Raw genomic sequence first — 14615 nt, forward strand, 5'->3', positions numbered from 1 at the left:
GTCCTGCTGGCTCTCCAGTGGAACCCTTCCCGATCCACAGTAGCTAGCTGGCCCCCGAGCCTGTGCCAGTGTGGTGGTTGTCCTACAAGACCACTGCTTATCAGCTTCCTCCACCTTGGCCGCCTGAGCCAGGATGTGGCTGTGTTAAGAGGAAGGTGCCAGAAACAAATGCTGGACAGGCTTTTAAACAAACAGCACTGGGAAAACTGGTTGTCCATATGTAGAAGAATGAAACTGGACCCTTTGGCCCTGGACAAAAATAAACTCAAAATGAACCAGAGCCCTTGGAATTGGACCAAACTATGCAACTCCTAGAAGAAAATGTAGGGTCAACACCACTGTGTAAGTACAGGCAATGACTTTCCTGGGAGGGCTTCTAAAGCTCAGGAAATAATGTCAAAAATTAATAAACAGGACAGTATCAAATTAAAAAGCTTTTTTACAGCAAAGGAAACAAGTAGGAGTATTACTAGAGACCTATAGAATGGAAGAAAAATCTTTGCTGGCTACTCTTCTGACAGGGTTAATATCTAGAAGATATAAAGGACTCAATACAAAGAAATAATCCAGTTATTAAATGGGCAAATGAACTTGAACAGACACTTTTGAGACATCTCGAAGGAAATACAAATGCCAATGGATATATAAAAAATACTCAACATCATTATCAATTAGAGAAATGAAAAAAACTACATTGAGATTTCATCTCACTTCAGTCAGAATGGCAGCCATCAAAATACAAATATTAAATTTCTATAGGACGTGGAGAAGAAGGGACAATTTACACTGTTGGTGGGACTGTACAGTAGTACAGTGACTATGGAAATCAGTACAGAGGTTCCTCAAAACCTGGAATGGAACACCGTATGGCCCACATGTACCATTCCTTCGTATTTAGTTCTAAAGGATTAAAGTTATCATACTACAGTAATACATGCATACCCATGTTTGTACTAGCACAATGCTCAATAGCCAAACTATGAAACCAGTCTACGTGTCAGTCAATGGATGAGTGAATAAAGAAAATGTGTACATACACAATGGAAATTTATTCCACCATAAATAAAAATGAATGTGTGACATTTGCAGAAAAATGGAACTAGAGACCATTATGTTAAGTGAAACAAGTTAAACTCTGAAGGTCATGGGTCATATGTTTTCTCTCATATGTGGAAGCTAGAGAGAAAAAATGAAAGGGGGTGGGGATCTCATGAAAACCAAAGGGAGATGGGTAGAGAAGAGGGACCAGGAGGTGGAAGGTGGGAAGGGAAGAGGGAAGTGCTGGGGAGGGATATTGTCCAAGTTATATTGTTGTTATGTGCATGTGTAATGTGTAACAATAGATCCCATCTTTAGGTACAACTGTAGTGCACCAATAAAAATGTAGAAACAAAAGAAAAATTAGCAGTAGTGTATTTAATATGTAGCTTTTAGGGTTTCTGTGCAGTCTTGCACATTTTTTTTTTTGGTATTTTCTTTTTTAGATAGAACTTGGGGTGCTTTTGCAAACTGAGCCACATTCCCAGCCCTTTTTATTTTTTGAGACAGTGGTCTTCATAAATTGATGAGGCTGTCCTCAAACTTGTGATCCTCCTGCCTTAGCCATCCTGGTTTCTGGAATTACCGGTGTGACCAGCATGTCCAGCTTACCTTTACACATTTTTATTGTAGTATTTATCTTTAGCTTTGGGCTTATAAACACTTGAAAATACTCATATTAATCTTTCATCTAGGATATTGTGGAAGATGTTTCCCAGTTGGTGTTTTGTTCACCATTTGTTTTTATTCAAAACATTGTGTCTTTTAATGTTTTTCAAACCTGGTTGGGGGAAGTGTGTGGCCTGTCCATTATAAGATGGTTAGGAGCATCCTGCCCCCTATGCACTCAATGGCATTAACAGCTCCAAGCAGAGCAAATCATGACATCCAAAACCTCACAGGTTGCCCAGCGTTTTCTGGATGACAAAATCGTGGCTGGTGGAGACCCACTGGTCTGCACTTATTATAGCCACAAGTTCACTGACACCATTTTTGCTTGGTAAATATTGTAAGTGGTGCATCTGGCCATTAATGGTCTTCCTCATCCTTCATGTGCAGTAGATTCCCGGAAACTCCCTAGCTCGGGAAAGCTCCCGTGCAAAGGCCGTACGCTGGAAAACGGAGCCTTCCAGCCAACGTGCACGGCCCCGGACTGGGTAAATGAGTTCGCCGGGCTGCCTAACTATCCGTCTCGCTGGCGCAACTCTCCTTCCCTACGCCAGCCTTACAGCCATCGGGGTGTGTCGCTGGAAACCCGGCGTGTCCGCCACATGCTCTCAGAGGAAAGCGGAAGCTGCTGACGCTCCGAAACCGCTCACCGCGACAGGAAGGTGAGTCTGGGCGAAGAAGCCAACCGGAACCCGAAAATCAGGGCTCGGGGCGGGACCCGAGAGGGCTCAAGAGCACTTCCGCTTCCTTCGAGCGCTTTCCCGGACGCGGCCCGGATACGCGCGTGCGCACTGGAGCGGACGCGGGCCTGCGGGCGGCCCGCTGCTTGCCGGGAGGCACGGACCGGGCGGGGCTGGGTCCAGAGCTGGGTCCAAGACACAAAGCCTTGGTCGCCGGCGTGGGACGCCGGCTGGGAGTCGCTGCGGCTCGCCGGCCCAGTCCCGCGGGTTAGCGGCAGGTCTGGCGCCTCCTCGGGGAAGGGTGTTTGTGTCTTGGTTTTCTCCGGATTTCTCCCGAAGCGGCTTCACCATTCGAAGTGCCTTGGCGGACCTCCGCCAGTGCCGCCCCGTAGCACGCGAGGCCCTCTGCTGCCGCGGACGCGCCGCCCTGCTGGACCCCGGCCCTGGACTCGGTGCCTGCGCGCCGCGGAGCGCACTCGGTCCGAGGCACTCGCTTTCCCCTGCGCCACGACTGGGGCCTCGGAAGCGGGTGAATGCGGTTACTGGTTGTGAAGTGGCACTGATTTCTTCAGCGCCACGAGAACCATGGGAAGCCTGGATCTCACTTGCACTTCAGACACAAAACCGAATTTTTCCCTCTTCTGATAGGTGCCGGGCGTCCAGGCATATGGGAACAATGTCCATGAAAGCGAAATGGGCATTTGGGACTTAAAAATTAAAATTCAACCAGGCAAGGGGGTGCAGGCCTGTCGTCCCAGGGGCTTGGGAGACTGAGGCAGGAGGATCGCAAGTTCAAAGCCAGCCTCGGTAACTTAATGAGACCCTCTCTCAAAATCAAAGATGAAAAGAGCTGGGGCTCAGGGGTAGAGTGCTGCCTAGCAGGGCGAGGCCCTGGGGTCGCCCTGAGCACCACATTCACAGTGAGCAAATAACGGTACTGTGTCCACCTACGACTAAAAGGAAAATTGAAAGGGGTCGGGGATGTGGCTCAGTGGCAAAGTGCCCCCGGGTTCAGTCCCCAGTACCCTCCCCTCAAAAAATAATCCTGTCTCTAGCTCATGCCATTTACTCCTTGGGTAGCTCCCAAATCACCATCTATAGTCCTTTCCTTTAGTGGACTTGGTCAGAGGGGACGGGCTGGAACCGTGTAGATGACCACAGGTCTCCCTCAAGCCATGAGGCTCTCGTTTCCTCCAGTGAATCTTCTTGGTGTGTAGAAGCAGCAAAATGAGAATGCAAAGTAGACGATGAAATTTAAAATTCTTTCAGAGTTTTCCAATCATCCACACCATGGTCTAAGTGAGTCTGTCCTTGGATACCAATGTCTAATGTCACAAATAAGTATTCCAAGCCTCAGAGCACCGGTTCATATTTTTATTGGTTCATGACTGTGGCGCACAATGGTGGGATTCGTGCTTACGTGTTTGGACGTGCGCATGACATAACAACACAATCTGGCCGACAGTCCCCAGGATGCCCCTTCCCCTCCTCCCCAGGGTACCTTGACTGCACTTATCTCCCTTCAGTTTTCACGAGATCCTCCCCTATCTGTCTTTTCCTTTTTCCTCTCTAGCTTCTACGTGAGAGAAAACATGACTCGATCTTCTGAGTTTGGCTTATTTCGCTTAACATACTGTTCTCAAGTTCCATCCATTTTCCTGCAAAGGACATAATATCATTTTCTTTATGGCTCAATAAAATTCCATCATGTATATATGCCACATTTTCTCTATCCATTCATCCACTGATGAGCACCTAGGTTAGTTGCATAGTTTGCAAGCCTTAAAACTTTTAACTTTTGTAAAAATGAGGCTGAACATGCTTATATGTTCATTTTTATGAAGGATAACTACTATTAACTCAGTGAAGGAAGTACTCACTAGCACCCAGGCCAGTTCTGGATGCAGTGTTTAAGGCATATTTTATAGCACACATATAAATGAATTGATGCTAGTCTCATTCACTGAGGCCCATATCCTTCATTCTGCATTCCTGAGTGACTCTCATGTCATGGTTTATATTTTACTTCATTCTGCCTCGATATATCACATAAAGCTTATACTTATTTTATTAGGATTCTTTTATATCTTTTACTGGATTTATTTAGTATGAAATCAAATTAATAAAAGTTTTTATTTTTATGAATGAATAAGGAATGATTTGGTAAAGTTGTCACACTGAATTTACTAAAAGGAAAAGAGCCTGAACTTTAATGCAGTTGGTAACACGATGCAGGAGGCAAATTCACAGACTTACAAAGTGACTCGACTTTTTATGGTTTCAATATGTCCTTTCAGTAAATGAAAAATAATGGCATTTGTTAGCACACAACTTATTTGGAAACACAGACAACTGGCTGTTTCTCAGAAATGCTTCCTACATTTATAGAGCAGGGCGACCCCGCTAGGTGGTTCACCTCGCATGATACTTGTCAGTGAGCAGAACTGGTAGAACTCAGTGAAACCATTCTTCAGCTTTTCAGTTTTCATCTCTTCCTGGTCTACATATGTAGGACAAGTCTCCTCCTGGCCAGCTCCCCGTCAGCCATGTGATCACGAGGATAAATAACTGATGCTTCACGGCGTACTGTGCTGCTGGAAATTGTGGGTAGAGGAGTTCAATAAATTGCATGACACACTCTACACTTCTATGGAATCGCCTTTGTTAGATGAATCTGAACGCTAATGCAAGTATTCTGGGCACACTGAGAATACTGTAGGTTAATCTGTGAGGCTGGGTAGTTAGGTGTTTCAAATGCATTTTCAACTTACAGTATTTTCAACATATGGATTTATCAGCAGGTAACAACATCATATATTCAGAAACATCTATGTACAACTCTGAAAATATAGCTAATAGGATATTTCTCAAATTTTTGTTTCAGTTACATATCAAACAACTGAACACACTGAGGGATGGTGTTCAGCCCCAGTCAGTCCCCATGTGACAGTAATGTGTCTTTTCATCTCCTGGAAGCACTAGGTCAGGGTAGCCTCTCAACAGTGCAGCAGGAAACAACCCCAGGTGTTTTTATGGCTGTGTTATTGAATCTGTCATGGCAGACTCAGGAACAGAGGAGTGAGAAGGATCAAGAGAATGAGGTGTTCATCAGACAAATCAGACTTTACACACTATGATAAAAAGGAACCAGCGCTTCTGCTGAGGTGACCAACCATGACATCTTGAACCAGTGGCTGGCGGACTGCACAGAACTTGTAGGGAAATCCAAACTGGACGTCCGACCATGGAGGTGTATCCATGAGGGAAAGCGGGTGTGGATGTGTGTGGAAGCCTGTGCCTCTAACAAAATGGAAGGCAAGCAGTTGACATGGATTTAAAGATGCTTTTGACTGATGGGGCTAAACTCAGGAAAATGAGCCAGACTGTGGGGTATTGCTGTGCGGTGGCTCAAAAGCTGAAGAGCTGCCTCTTCCGCATCATGCAAGCTGGGCTATTGCAAAATTCCAGAAGAGGCCCCCTGGATGCAGTCCTTCGCTTTGCCCACGTGGAGGGACACCAGCTGTGCCATCTCTGCCCCCGACGTCACCCTCCTGTCAGGACCCATCCTCCAGTTCCCAGCAGGGGGCAAAGAGCACGTCACACCAGACGCCCCTCAGGCTCTCTGCCCACCTGCACGTTTCTGCTCACGATCATCCGGCTACTGAGTGGCTGTGAGGATCTATACACAGGATCATACCCTGAAGCCAAAGTCATTCTTCTGATAATATGTACCTTATGTAAATAAAATAGTGTTAACATCAAAACTGTTAGTGATCTCAATACAATAAAAAGGTGGAAGATATGTAATGGGTAAGTGATATTCTGCCTGGAACCCAGGGCAAGTTAGATGTTAACAAAAGCCATGTTTCATTGGTCTAAGGGCCCCATGTTTATGGAACAACCAAAAACTACAAAAATCACAATGAAAATGTTAAAAACACTGAAAATTACTCATTGGTGCAGCACACTTCAAAATGAGAAAATCAACTGAATTTATAAGAAAAACTGTTGAAATTTTATGTTCTGTAAATGAAAGGTACTTAAGTCTCACCTCTGTTTATTTGCAAGAAAACGAAATTCGTTTGATAGGGTTTCACTTTTAGGGTGCGGCATTAACCAAGCAATACCATATTTATAAATAAGATTTCTCTCCTGGTGTAAATTTTCTGAACCTTTATACATGAATTAATTTGCATTGTTATTTACATACTACTTACATTTATAGGGTTTCTTTCCAAGGTGACTTCTCATATGACCTTGAAAGGATTTGGGACAACTGAAATCTTTCCCACATTTTTCACACTTATAGGGCTTCTCTGCAAACGGCACTGCATTTTGGGGAGGATGGGGGCTGGTGGGCGGCTTCTCCACATTACTTACATTGGCAGCTTTCTCGGCAGTGTGCTTTCTCAGGTGCTTACGTAAGGAAGAGGACCAGCCAAAGGCTTTCCCACATTTTTCACACTTGTAGAGTTTCTTTCCAGTCTGCATTCTTGCATCTTTGGAAGGACAAGGGTCAACTGAAGGGTTTCCCATCTTGTTAACATTTACAGATTTCTTTTTAGTGTGCATTCTCACATGTTTGTGTAAGGATGAAGGCCAACCAAAGGCTTTCCCACATTTTTCACACTTATAGGGCTTTTCTCCATTGTGAATTCTCACGTGTCTTTGGAAGGATGTGAGCCAACAGTAGGATTTCCCGCACTGCTTACACTCATAGGGCTTCTCTCCAGTGTGCATTATCATGTGTACTCGGAAGGACTTGGGACAGCTGTAGGCCTTCCCACACTGCTTACACTCATAGGGCTTCCCTCCAGTGTGCATCATCACGTGTACACGGAAGGACTTGGGACAGCTGAAGGGTTTCCCACACTGCTTACACTCAAAGGGTTTCTCTCCCGTGTGAGTCCTGATGTGTTCAGTGAGAGAATAGGAACGGAGAAATGTTTTCCCACAAGATTTGCACGCGTAGGGTTTCTCTCCACTGTGCGTCTTCACGTGAGTCCTGAGATAGGAAGGGCGGCTGAAGGCTTTCCCACATTCGTCACACTTATGCAGCTTCTGTCCCGTATGGATTCTTCTGTGCCTCTGAAGCGATGAGGAATGGGTGAAGATCTTTCGGCACTCACTGCACTCGTAGCGTTTAGCTGCCTTGGCTGGTTTCCTGGACAGGCTGCGATTTGGAATCTGGCAGAAGGAACCTCCACACTCGTTCCTTTTACTCCGTGCACAAAGTCGCTTCACCACGTGAATTCTGTTAGAAATGGGGAGCATGTTAGTAAAGGTTTGTATATTAGTGATTTCTCAATATTTACACATTGAGATCATATTTATTTCTGTGTAAGTATAGGTTTTCTGTTCAGTGTGAATTATTTCAAAGTAGAATAAACTAAATGCTCTGAAAGAGGGTTCAACCACAGTCCATTACTACAGAAAGAGTAATGTATGGGATCCCTGATCACTGTTTCCAATTGAATTATCTTTCAAATACTCAATGTCCAAATCATAAAAAGAAAATTTCTGTAAAATTCTCTAAATAAATTTGGATCTAGCTTTATCTCCCTCCCTCCCTCCTCCTTTCTTTCCCTCCCTTCCTTCCTGAGATTGAACCCAGGTGGGCTTCACCACTGAGCCACATCCCAGCCCCCGCCTCTTTTTTGACAGGATCTAAATTGTTAGAGCCTCACTAAGTCTGGCCTCTTAACTAGCCATCCTCCTGTCTCGGTGTCCTGAGTCACTGGGATTTCAGGAGAGCACCATACACCCATGCACAGCTTTATATTCTTTCTAAATTTTTTCATTAAATATTGAAATTCTCTACTAGGATATCACTTTTTCTTCTATGTGCAACTCACCTCAAATGTCTCCCCTGTTTGTTGTGTCGATTTCCAATGCTGTGGTCTCCCCAATTTCCACCTAAGAGGGAAGCCCAGGTATCATTTCTTTTGAACCTTGCTATTTTCTGTTTATTGGATAATTTTTCTCCACAAATATCTTGCTGGGAAATGGACCCGCTGGTTTCATGTTGACTGCCTTCATCTGAAACAAAACCATGAACAACCGTGAGAGAAGCCGTGAGGGAAGCCGTGAGGGAAGCACAGCTGTTGCATTATCTCATCATCAACAGGCACAAGAGATCAAAATGCAGGCAATTTTACAAACACAGAAAATCATCACAAGGATTCAGGCAAAAAACCCTTAGTCAATTTTTCTGTTGCTTCAACAGGATACCTGAGACTTAGTAATTTATAAGGAAAAGAGGTTTGTTTTGGCTCATGGATTTGGAGGTTGAGCAGCCACATCTAGCGGGCTGCATCTGACCAGCTTCCGGTGAGGTCCCCATGCCGTGTCAACCTGGCAAAGAAGTGGAAGGGCTGCAGGTCATGCAGTGGGGAGGGCAGAGAGGCCAGGGCTGCTCTCCTAAGAAGCCAGCCTGCTCCTGAGAGCCAGCGTGCCCCTGCAGGGACAGGGCTCTGCTGACCCTGGACCCTATCCTCCAGCAGGCCACACTGGGAATAAAATCCCCAGCTGAGGGACAGTCAAGCCATATCAGCCTCTGCTGCAGCCTGTAAATATGAGCCCACACAAATGACAGAAGGGATGCTAAACCTTTTACACAACACAGAAAGAAAAGCACAGTTCATGTAGATCTGCACTGTCACAGGGAAACCACTGTGTCCCTCTATGGCAGCTGTGACAGTCTCACTACCCAATGTATTCCCATCTACCTTCCAGATTTTGGAACAGGCTTAGATAAGCAGCAAATCTTTATTCTTCAAGTAACTAAGTGAAGAAGCGAGGCCACCCTCACCTACTGAGGCCAGGTTCCTGAAGGTCTCCAGCATCACATCTCTGTAGAGCTTCCTCTGAGCCACACTCAGCAGAGCCCACTCCTCCGGGGAGAAGTCCACAACCACATCCTCGAAGGCCACTGGGTCCTAAAACAAACCATGCACGTGTACAAGAGTGAAGCTTGGCACTGGGGAACGGACTCAATTTACAGGAAGTTCACCCATGACGCGTGGTCTCCCCGTGTCTGTTTATGGCTCTCAGCGCACTCCCCTCCCTGTCATGACCGATCTCCCTCCCTTCCTCTCTGGCAGGGTTTGGGGATGAACACACCTCACACGGCAGGCTAGTGTTCTACCTCTGAGCCGCACTCCCAGCCTGGGTCAGTTATTTTCTTCCGGTACTGAGGGTTGTACCCAGGGGAGCTTTACAAAATAAAAGCATGAGTCTTTGACTTTGAGACGGGGTCTCTCTAGGTCTGCAGCTGACCTCGGGCTTGTAAGCCTCCTGCCACAAGTCATGCAACGCCATGCCCACGTGATTCAGAAATGAATGTACATATGTAAGGTGTGCAGTTTGATGTGACATCATCGCGAGATGACCACCACTCACAGGTTCATCAATACGCCCTGTACCCCACAGTTGTTTTCACCTGGTGGTAAGAACCCTTCAGCTCTGCACTAGGCATATTCCCAGTGTACAGTAAGTTTGAACTTGTTATCGCTCAGTGCTGAGTGACGTGGTGGGCACTGAGAGGGATGAAAGATCCTTGCCCCAGGAATTGATGGACATAAAATGAAAATGTTTGTTTCATTCTTATAACATATTTCTCATTCCTCCAACGTATTGGGACCATTCTAGATCCTGCAAAAAGATCTAGAATAGAATAGTGTAGGGATCTACACTCCCTACAACTCGGGTACTATACAGTCACCAAGCTGTAGGGAGCTGCCCACCTGCAGCTGAAGGTCCGTGCCCTTCACCCACACCTCCCCATCTCCCACCCCGGTCCCTGGGAGCCACTGTCCTGTGCTCTCCCTCAGCTGGGCTCTTTCAGAGTCCATGTGTAAGTGCAGCCAGACAGCGTTTGTCCCTCCCTGCCTGACCTGCTGCACAGCTTGACTTCCTGTGCAAATGGCAGGACTTCCTCTTTTCTTCAGCTCGTAGTCTTCCTGTGTGTTCTGGCCACATTTCCTGCCCCAAGTCACACTGTAAACAGCCCTTCACACACCCTGAGCTTGCCTCTCTACTTGCTTATTGTGACCCTTCCACTCTTTTTTTTTTTTTTTTTTTTTTTGCTATTAAGAAGTTTATTTAACAAGAAGTTTAATACGAACGTGTACATGGCCCGGTTTTCATGTCACCGTTAATGGGCCCTTGGAGAGAGGACGTGGGTCCCCTGCTGAAGAGCCATCACCCACTCTCATTCCCAGACCTCTAACAGGAGGGCCCTGCTTCCTCTCATCACCACCGTTCCAGTCCTGTTCTCTTGCCCACTAGTTTCCAACTGCACATGTTCATCTATCACAAGATTCATAAAGGGGTCAGATCCCTGCAATGTTCCTGGTCACTTAATTTCAATGACAGCTTCCTGTTCGTACATTTTCTCAGCTCAGGAGGATGAGCTTGGCTCATGTCGTCTACTCGGCAGGCTCAGAGAAAGACCTTTCCATTCTTATAGGATCTTTTTGCAGGATCTAGAATGGTCCCAATACATTGGAGGAATGAGAAATATGTTATAAGAATGAAACAAACATTTTCATTTTATGTCCATCAATTCCTGGGGCAAGGATCTTTCATCCCTCTCAGTGCCCACCACGTCACTCAGCACTGAGCGATAACAAGTTCAAACCTGGCGCTCAGTGAACAAAAACCAGTGAAGGACCAGGAGGCTTCCTGCTTTTCTCTCATCAACCGCGGGCTTCTAAGGGCACGTGGAAGCCCCACTTGTAAGTGGGTCAGCTGGCCACACGTCCCGTCCATTAGAAGCACACCAGTACAACTGCTGCGTGAGAAGCAGGCAGGTTTTTAATGGATCGAATGTGTTGTTTCTGCTATTTTAAAACTATCTGATGTGTAAACCTTTGAGTTTGGCTCTGGCAGGCTTATGATGGGATTACGATGCTTTTTTGCAATTAGATCCCGATTCTCCTTGCCCTGTGTATTAAGGTGTGTGTCATATCTGCCACCAGGGGCCAAAGGCAAGGCTCAGACCTGTCTTTTGAATAAGGTTGATTCTTCACTGCACTCCAAGCATCCCATTTTGCAATTAAATTTCAAAATAGATCTTTCTAGATCTGGAATAACACAATATTTCAGAAAGATGCCTAATTTAATTGATCATGGCAAGTGTAAAATAGAGAACAAAAACAACAGAAATGAACAGGAAAAGGAAAATTATTCAAGTGGCATTAACAGCCAGAGCTCAGGTTCTGCAAAGAGACAAGTAGGCAGTAGATACTCAGCACAGTTGGAAGTTAGCATAATGGGTGCAAAAGGGGAGATGAGAACAAGAGAAGGTGAGAGAGGGCCGGGCAGGACACGAGGAACCCCTGCCTGCTCTGGCAGAGACCCTGGCTTCAGTGTTGAGGGACACAGGGGTTATTCAGAGTTCTGAGCAGGAAATGACCAGACCCAACACCGTATCCCTCTGTGACATTGAGCACCTTGGTCACAGAACTAGGGAGCAGATTTTGGACACTGTTGCTGTAATCAGGTAAGACAAGAAGGGGGGTCTGCCGGGGAGTGGCGGTGATGGTGTGCACACTAGATTCTGGATGTGATCTGAAGTTTAGGCCAACCACATTTCCCAGTGGTCTGAGGGCGCATTGTGAGAGGAAAAAAGTACCAAGGCAGCCCTCGGGCGTTTGCATTCTGACTCACAGGAGAGGGTGGCGGTGGAGAAGAGGAGCTGAGAGGGAGATGAGGATGGGACAAAGGAAGGCGTAAGACAGCACGATCCTCCATGGTGTCTCCACATAACTCGGCCTTTCTGCCATGGTGGGAGCAGGCAGGGATCCCTGCAGCAGGAGGGGGCTGGCCAGGAAGAACCAACTTCCCTTTCTTCCCGTGGAGACTGAGACTGGCCTTAGCTTGGAGACCCTGCTTTGGGTCATTCAGTCCTGTTGGACTCCCATGGATATTTTTAATGAAACAAAATCCAGAGTTTAAAGAACCCAAATCACTGAAACCCACTGTTCACATACAAAGCACAAAAAAGACTTTATGCACTTTCTACAGTTCAAGAGGAAAACACACCACACAGTTCTTTCAGAAGATGCTACTCAAATATCTCCACAGAAACAAAAGGCCTTATAAACAATCAGATTTCAGTGTTTCTAGGTGGTTTTAAGTCTCATGACGTAAGGAGAGTACTGACCTCTAAAGCCCAGGCAGGAGGTCAGCCTTGAATTACCCTGTCATGAATTCCCGCCCTGTGGAAGGGCACACTGGCATGTGCTGAGCCCTGTGCACCCACCTATAGCCAAGCCTGCGTGATGCTAGGGCGCTTCCTGCAGCCACGGGGGACTTGCTGCCGGTCTCAGGCTGTCTTTCCCAGCTGCCTTCTTAAGGCCAAACCCTGGAAGGCCATTTGTCAGCACCAAGAGGAAAACAACAGATGCAGCTTAAGGACACACAAAGAGGAGTGGGGACACCGGCCAGGCCATTCAACAAATGGAACGTAGGACTAGAACCTTTTCCCACAAAATTCACCTCTTTCTTCCCCCTCTAGAAATATTTTCCCTTTCCAACTCTGTTTGTTGAGTGTATGTCGGAAACTCTGGGAATCAAGTAAGCAACCCCCGTTCTGAAGGTGGCAGACCAGGGAGGGCAGTTCTGAGCTGGACTGGGACTTGCCGGACTCAGGGTCAAGTCCGGCCACCCTACCACGTGGCGTGGGGCGCCCGCCCTCACCACCTGTTCCCAAGTGCCCCGGACACCCTCCAAAGGACACTGGCTGTGTCGCTGCCTGGTCTGCATTTCGCTCTGCAAGTTGGGGGTTGGTTCTCTCCTTCACGTGTCTGAACCCAGGCGACAAGAGAAGGGGGCATTTCTGTCCTCCTCCGTGACCGCGCTCCGTCCCAGGAACTAAACTCGGCGGGGGAGAAATGCCCTGCGTTTGGGCGCCAGCCAGGGGCAGAGGCGGGTGGTCCCGGGCACCCCACGCCCCCGCTGGGCTCTCGGAAGGAGGAGGGGGGACGCCCCCGCGGCCACACTCACCATCCTCTGGCTCCGGGCTGCCGCGATCTCCGGGTCTGGGTGGACCCGCGGTGCAAGGGAGCGCAGGGCGTCTGGGCCACAGGCTGGCCCGGCCTGCGACCTCAGCGCCCAGGGGGCGGTCCTCCGGCCGCGCCCAGCCCCCATGGTGTCCCAGGCAGCACCCCGCCCCTGGGACTGGCCACTGCCCATGATGACAGTTCCACGTAGCCGTCCAGGCGGCAGCTTGCCCTCCGGCCCGGGAGCCCACAGGGGTCCTTCCTGCAATGAACACGGTACTTAGGACGGACGGGCCGGGCCTCAGGCGGCTCCACCTATGGCAGGTGTGGCCTCTTTGTCCCGTTTGTTGCCTGATGCGGTGGTGGGGGAGGAGGTCCCCTCTCCAGACCAGGGGCCACCTGGTGGGACTTGGGATCGGCCAGGGGGCAGGGGAACGTTCTCCACCCACAACCAGGTGGGCCCAATTGCTGGAACCTTCTAGCATAAGAGGCACTGGCAGCCACTCTTTAGAAATCTGTACCACTTCTCGCGTCATTAACACCCTTCACCATCTGCACCGAGGATAAGGGCCCGCGGTCACTAGGCCAGAGATTCCGGAGCAGAACTCGGGGCAGTACTGCTCCACGGTCACCTGGACGCGAGCCAGGCTCACTCGGCTGGGCCTGCAGAGGCCACACCAGGGCTCAGTGCGCTGTGCCGACAGAGGACGTGGCTCTACTTTCTGAGATGCATATGGACATACATAATCAAAGGGGCACAGACCCCAGGGCTTGTCCCTGGGACAGGCTTCTTGAGAGGCCCAAGGCAGCTCTCTGCCATCTTTCGACCTGGACTCAGAGGCCCTTCCCACTACTGCCGTGACTCCCCAACACTATTCACACACGCGGCCTCCTGACTGACCCTTCTGATCCTTCGGCTCAGTGTCCCAGAAACGGACCCTGCTGCAGACGCTCCTTTCACAAGGTCCCTCTGAAGAGCTCTGGTTCCTGATGACAGCATGACCTCTGCCCTCATGTCCCCCAGGCCTTCCTTCAAACACCTGTCGCCCCGGGCACGCTCAGCGATCATGCTGCCTGCTCCCGGCCACGGCTCCCACAGAAGCCTGCAGGCTTCCTGCGGCTCCCACGCTTCTCAAGGTAGTGGTCACAGGTGTTGCTCGGGCACACATGGTGCCAGCCTGCAAACCTGGTCATGGCCTTGCCAGGGACGTGAGACACTCTA

The 14615-nt window shown here is 48.3% G+C and overlaps 1 protein-coding gene across 7 annotated transcripts; it reads right to left on the reverse strand.

The window, feature by feature from the left end:
- Positions 1–3754: 3754 nt before the first annotated feature.
- On the reverse strand, positions 3755–14579 carry Znf556 (zinc finger protein 556). 7 transcript variants are annotated; one of them, XM_047530249.1, is made up of 6 exons: positions 14295–14579; positions 13398–13655; positions 9199–9325; positions 8243–8426; positions 6768–7641; positions 3755–4978 (listed from the first exon to the last, which is right to left on the reverse strand). In XM_047530249.1, the coding sequence occupies exons 1-6, from the start codon at positions 14460–14462 to the stop codon at positions 4964–4966; spliced, it is 1626 nt and encodes a 541-aa protein (XP_047386205.1). In that variant the 5' UTR covers positions 14463–14579; the 3' UTR covers positions 3755–4963. The 7 variants fall into 7 exon arrangements, with proteins under 7 accessions (XP_047386205.1, XP_047386204.1, XP_047386203.1 ...); XM_047530248.1 differs by having other exon boundaries at positions 3755–4981; XM_047530247.1 differs by having other exon boundaries at positions 3755–6119; positions 14295–14578.
- Positions 14580–14615: the final 36 nt, after the last annotated feature.

Source organism: Sciurus carolinensis, chromosome 17 (assembly GCF_902686445.1).
Source record: "Sciurus carolinensis chromosome 17, mSciCar1.2, whole genome shotgun sequence".
NCBI classification, from domain to species: domain Eukaryota; kingdom Metazoa; phylum Chordata; class Mammalia; order Rodentia; family Sciuridae; genus Sciurus; species Sciurus carolinensis.

What these genes read in the sequence shown, in the direction of transcription:
- Znf556 (XM_047530243.1), bottom strand. Translation starts at nt 14,462, where the DNA reads ATGATCGCTGAGCGTGCCCGGGGCGACAGGTGTTTGAAGGAAGGCCTG. An exon ending in CAGCCCGGAGCCAGAGGATG is followed by an intron (nt 9,326 to 13,397) that starts GTGAGTGTGGCC and finishes GGTTTGTTTTAG; the next exon opens with GACCCAGTGGCCTTCGAGGA. An exon ending in AAACAGGGGAGACATTTGAG is followed by an intron (nt 7,642 to 8,242) that starts GTGAGTTGCACA and finishes CATTTCTAACAG; the next exon opens with AATTCACGTGGTGAAGCGAC.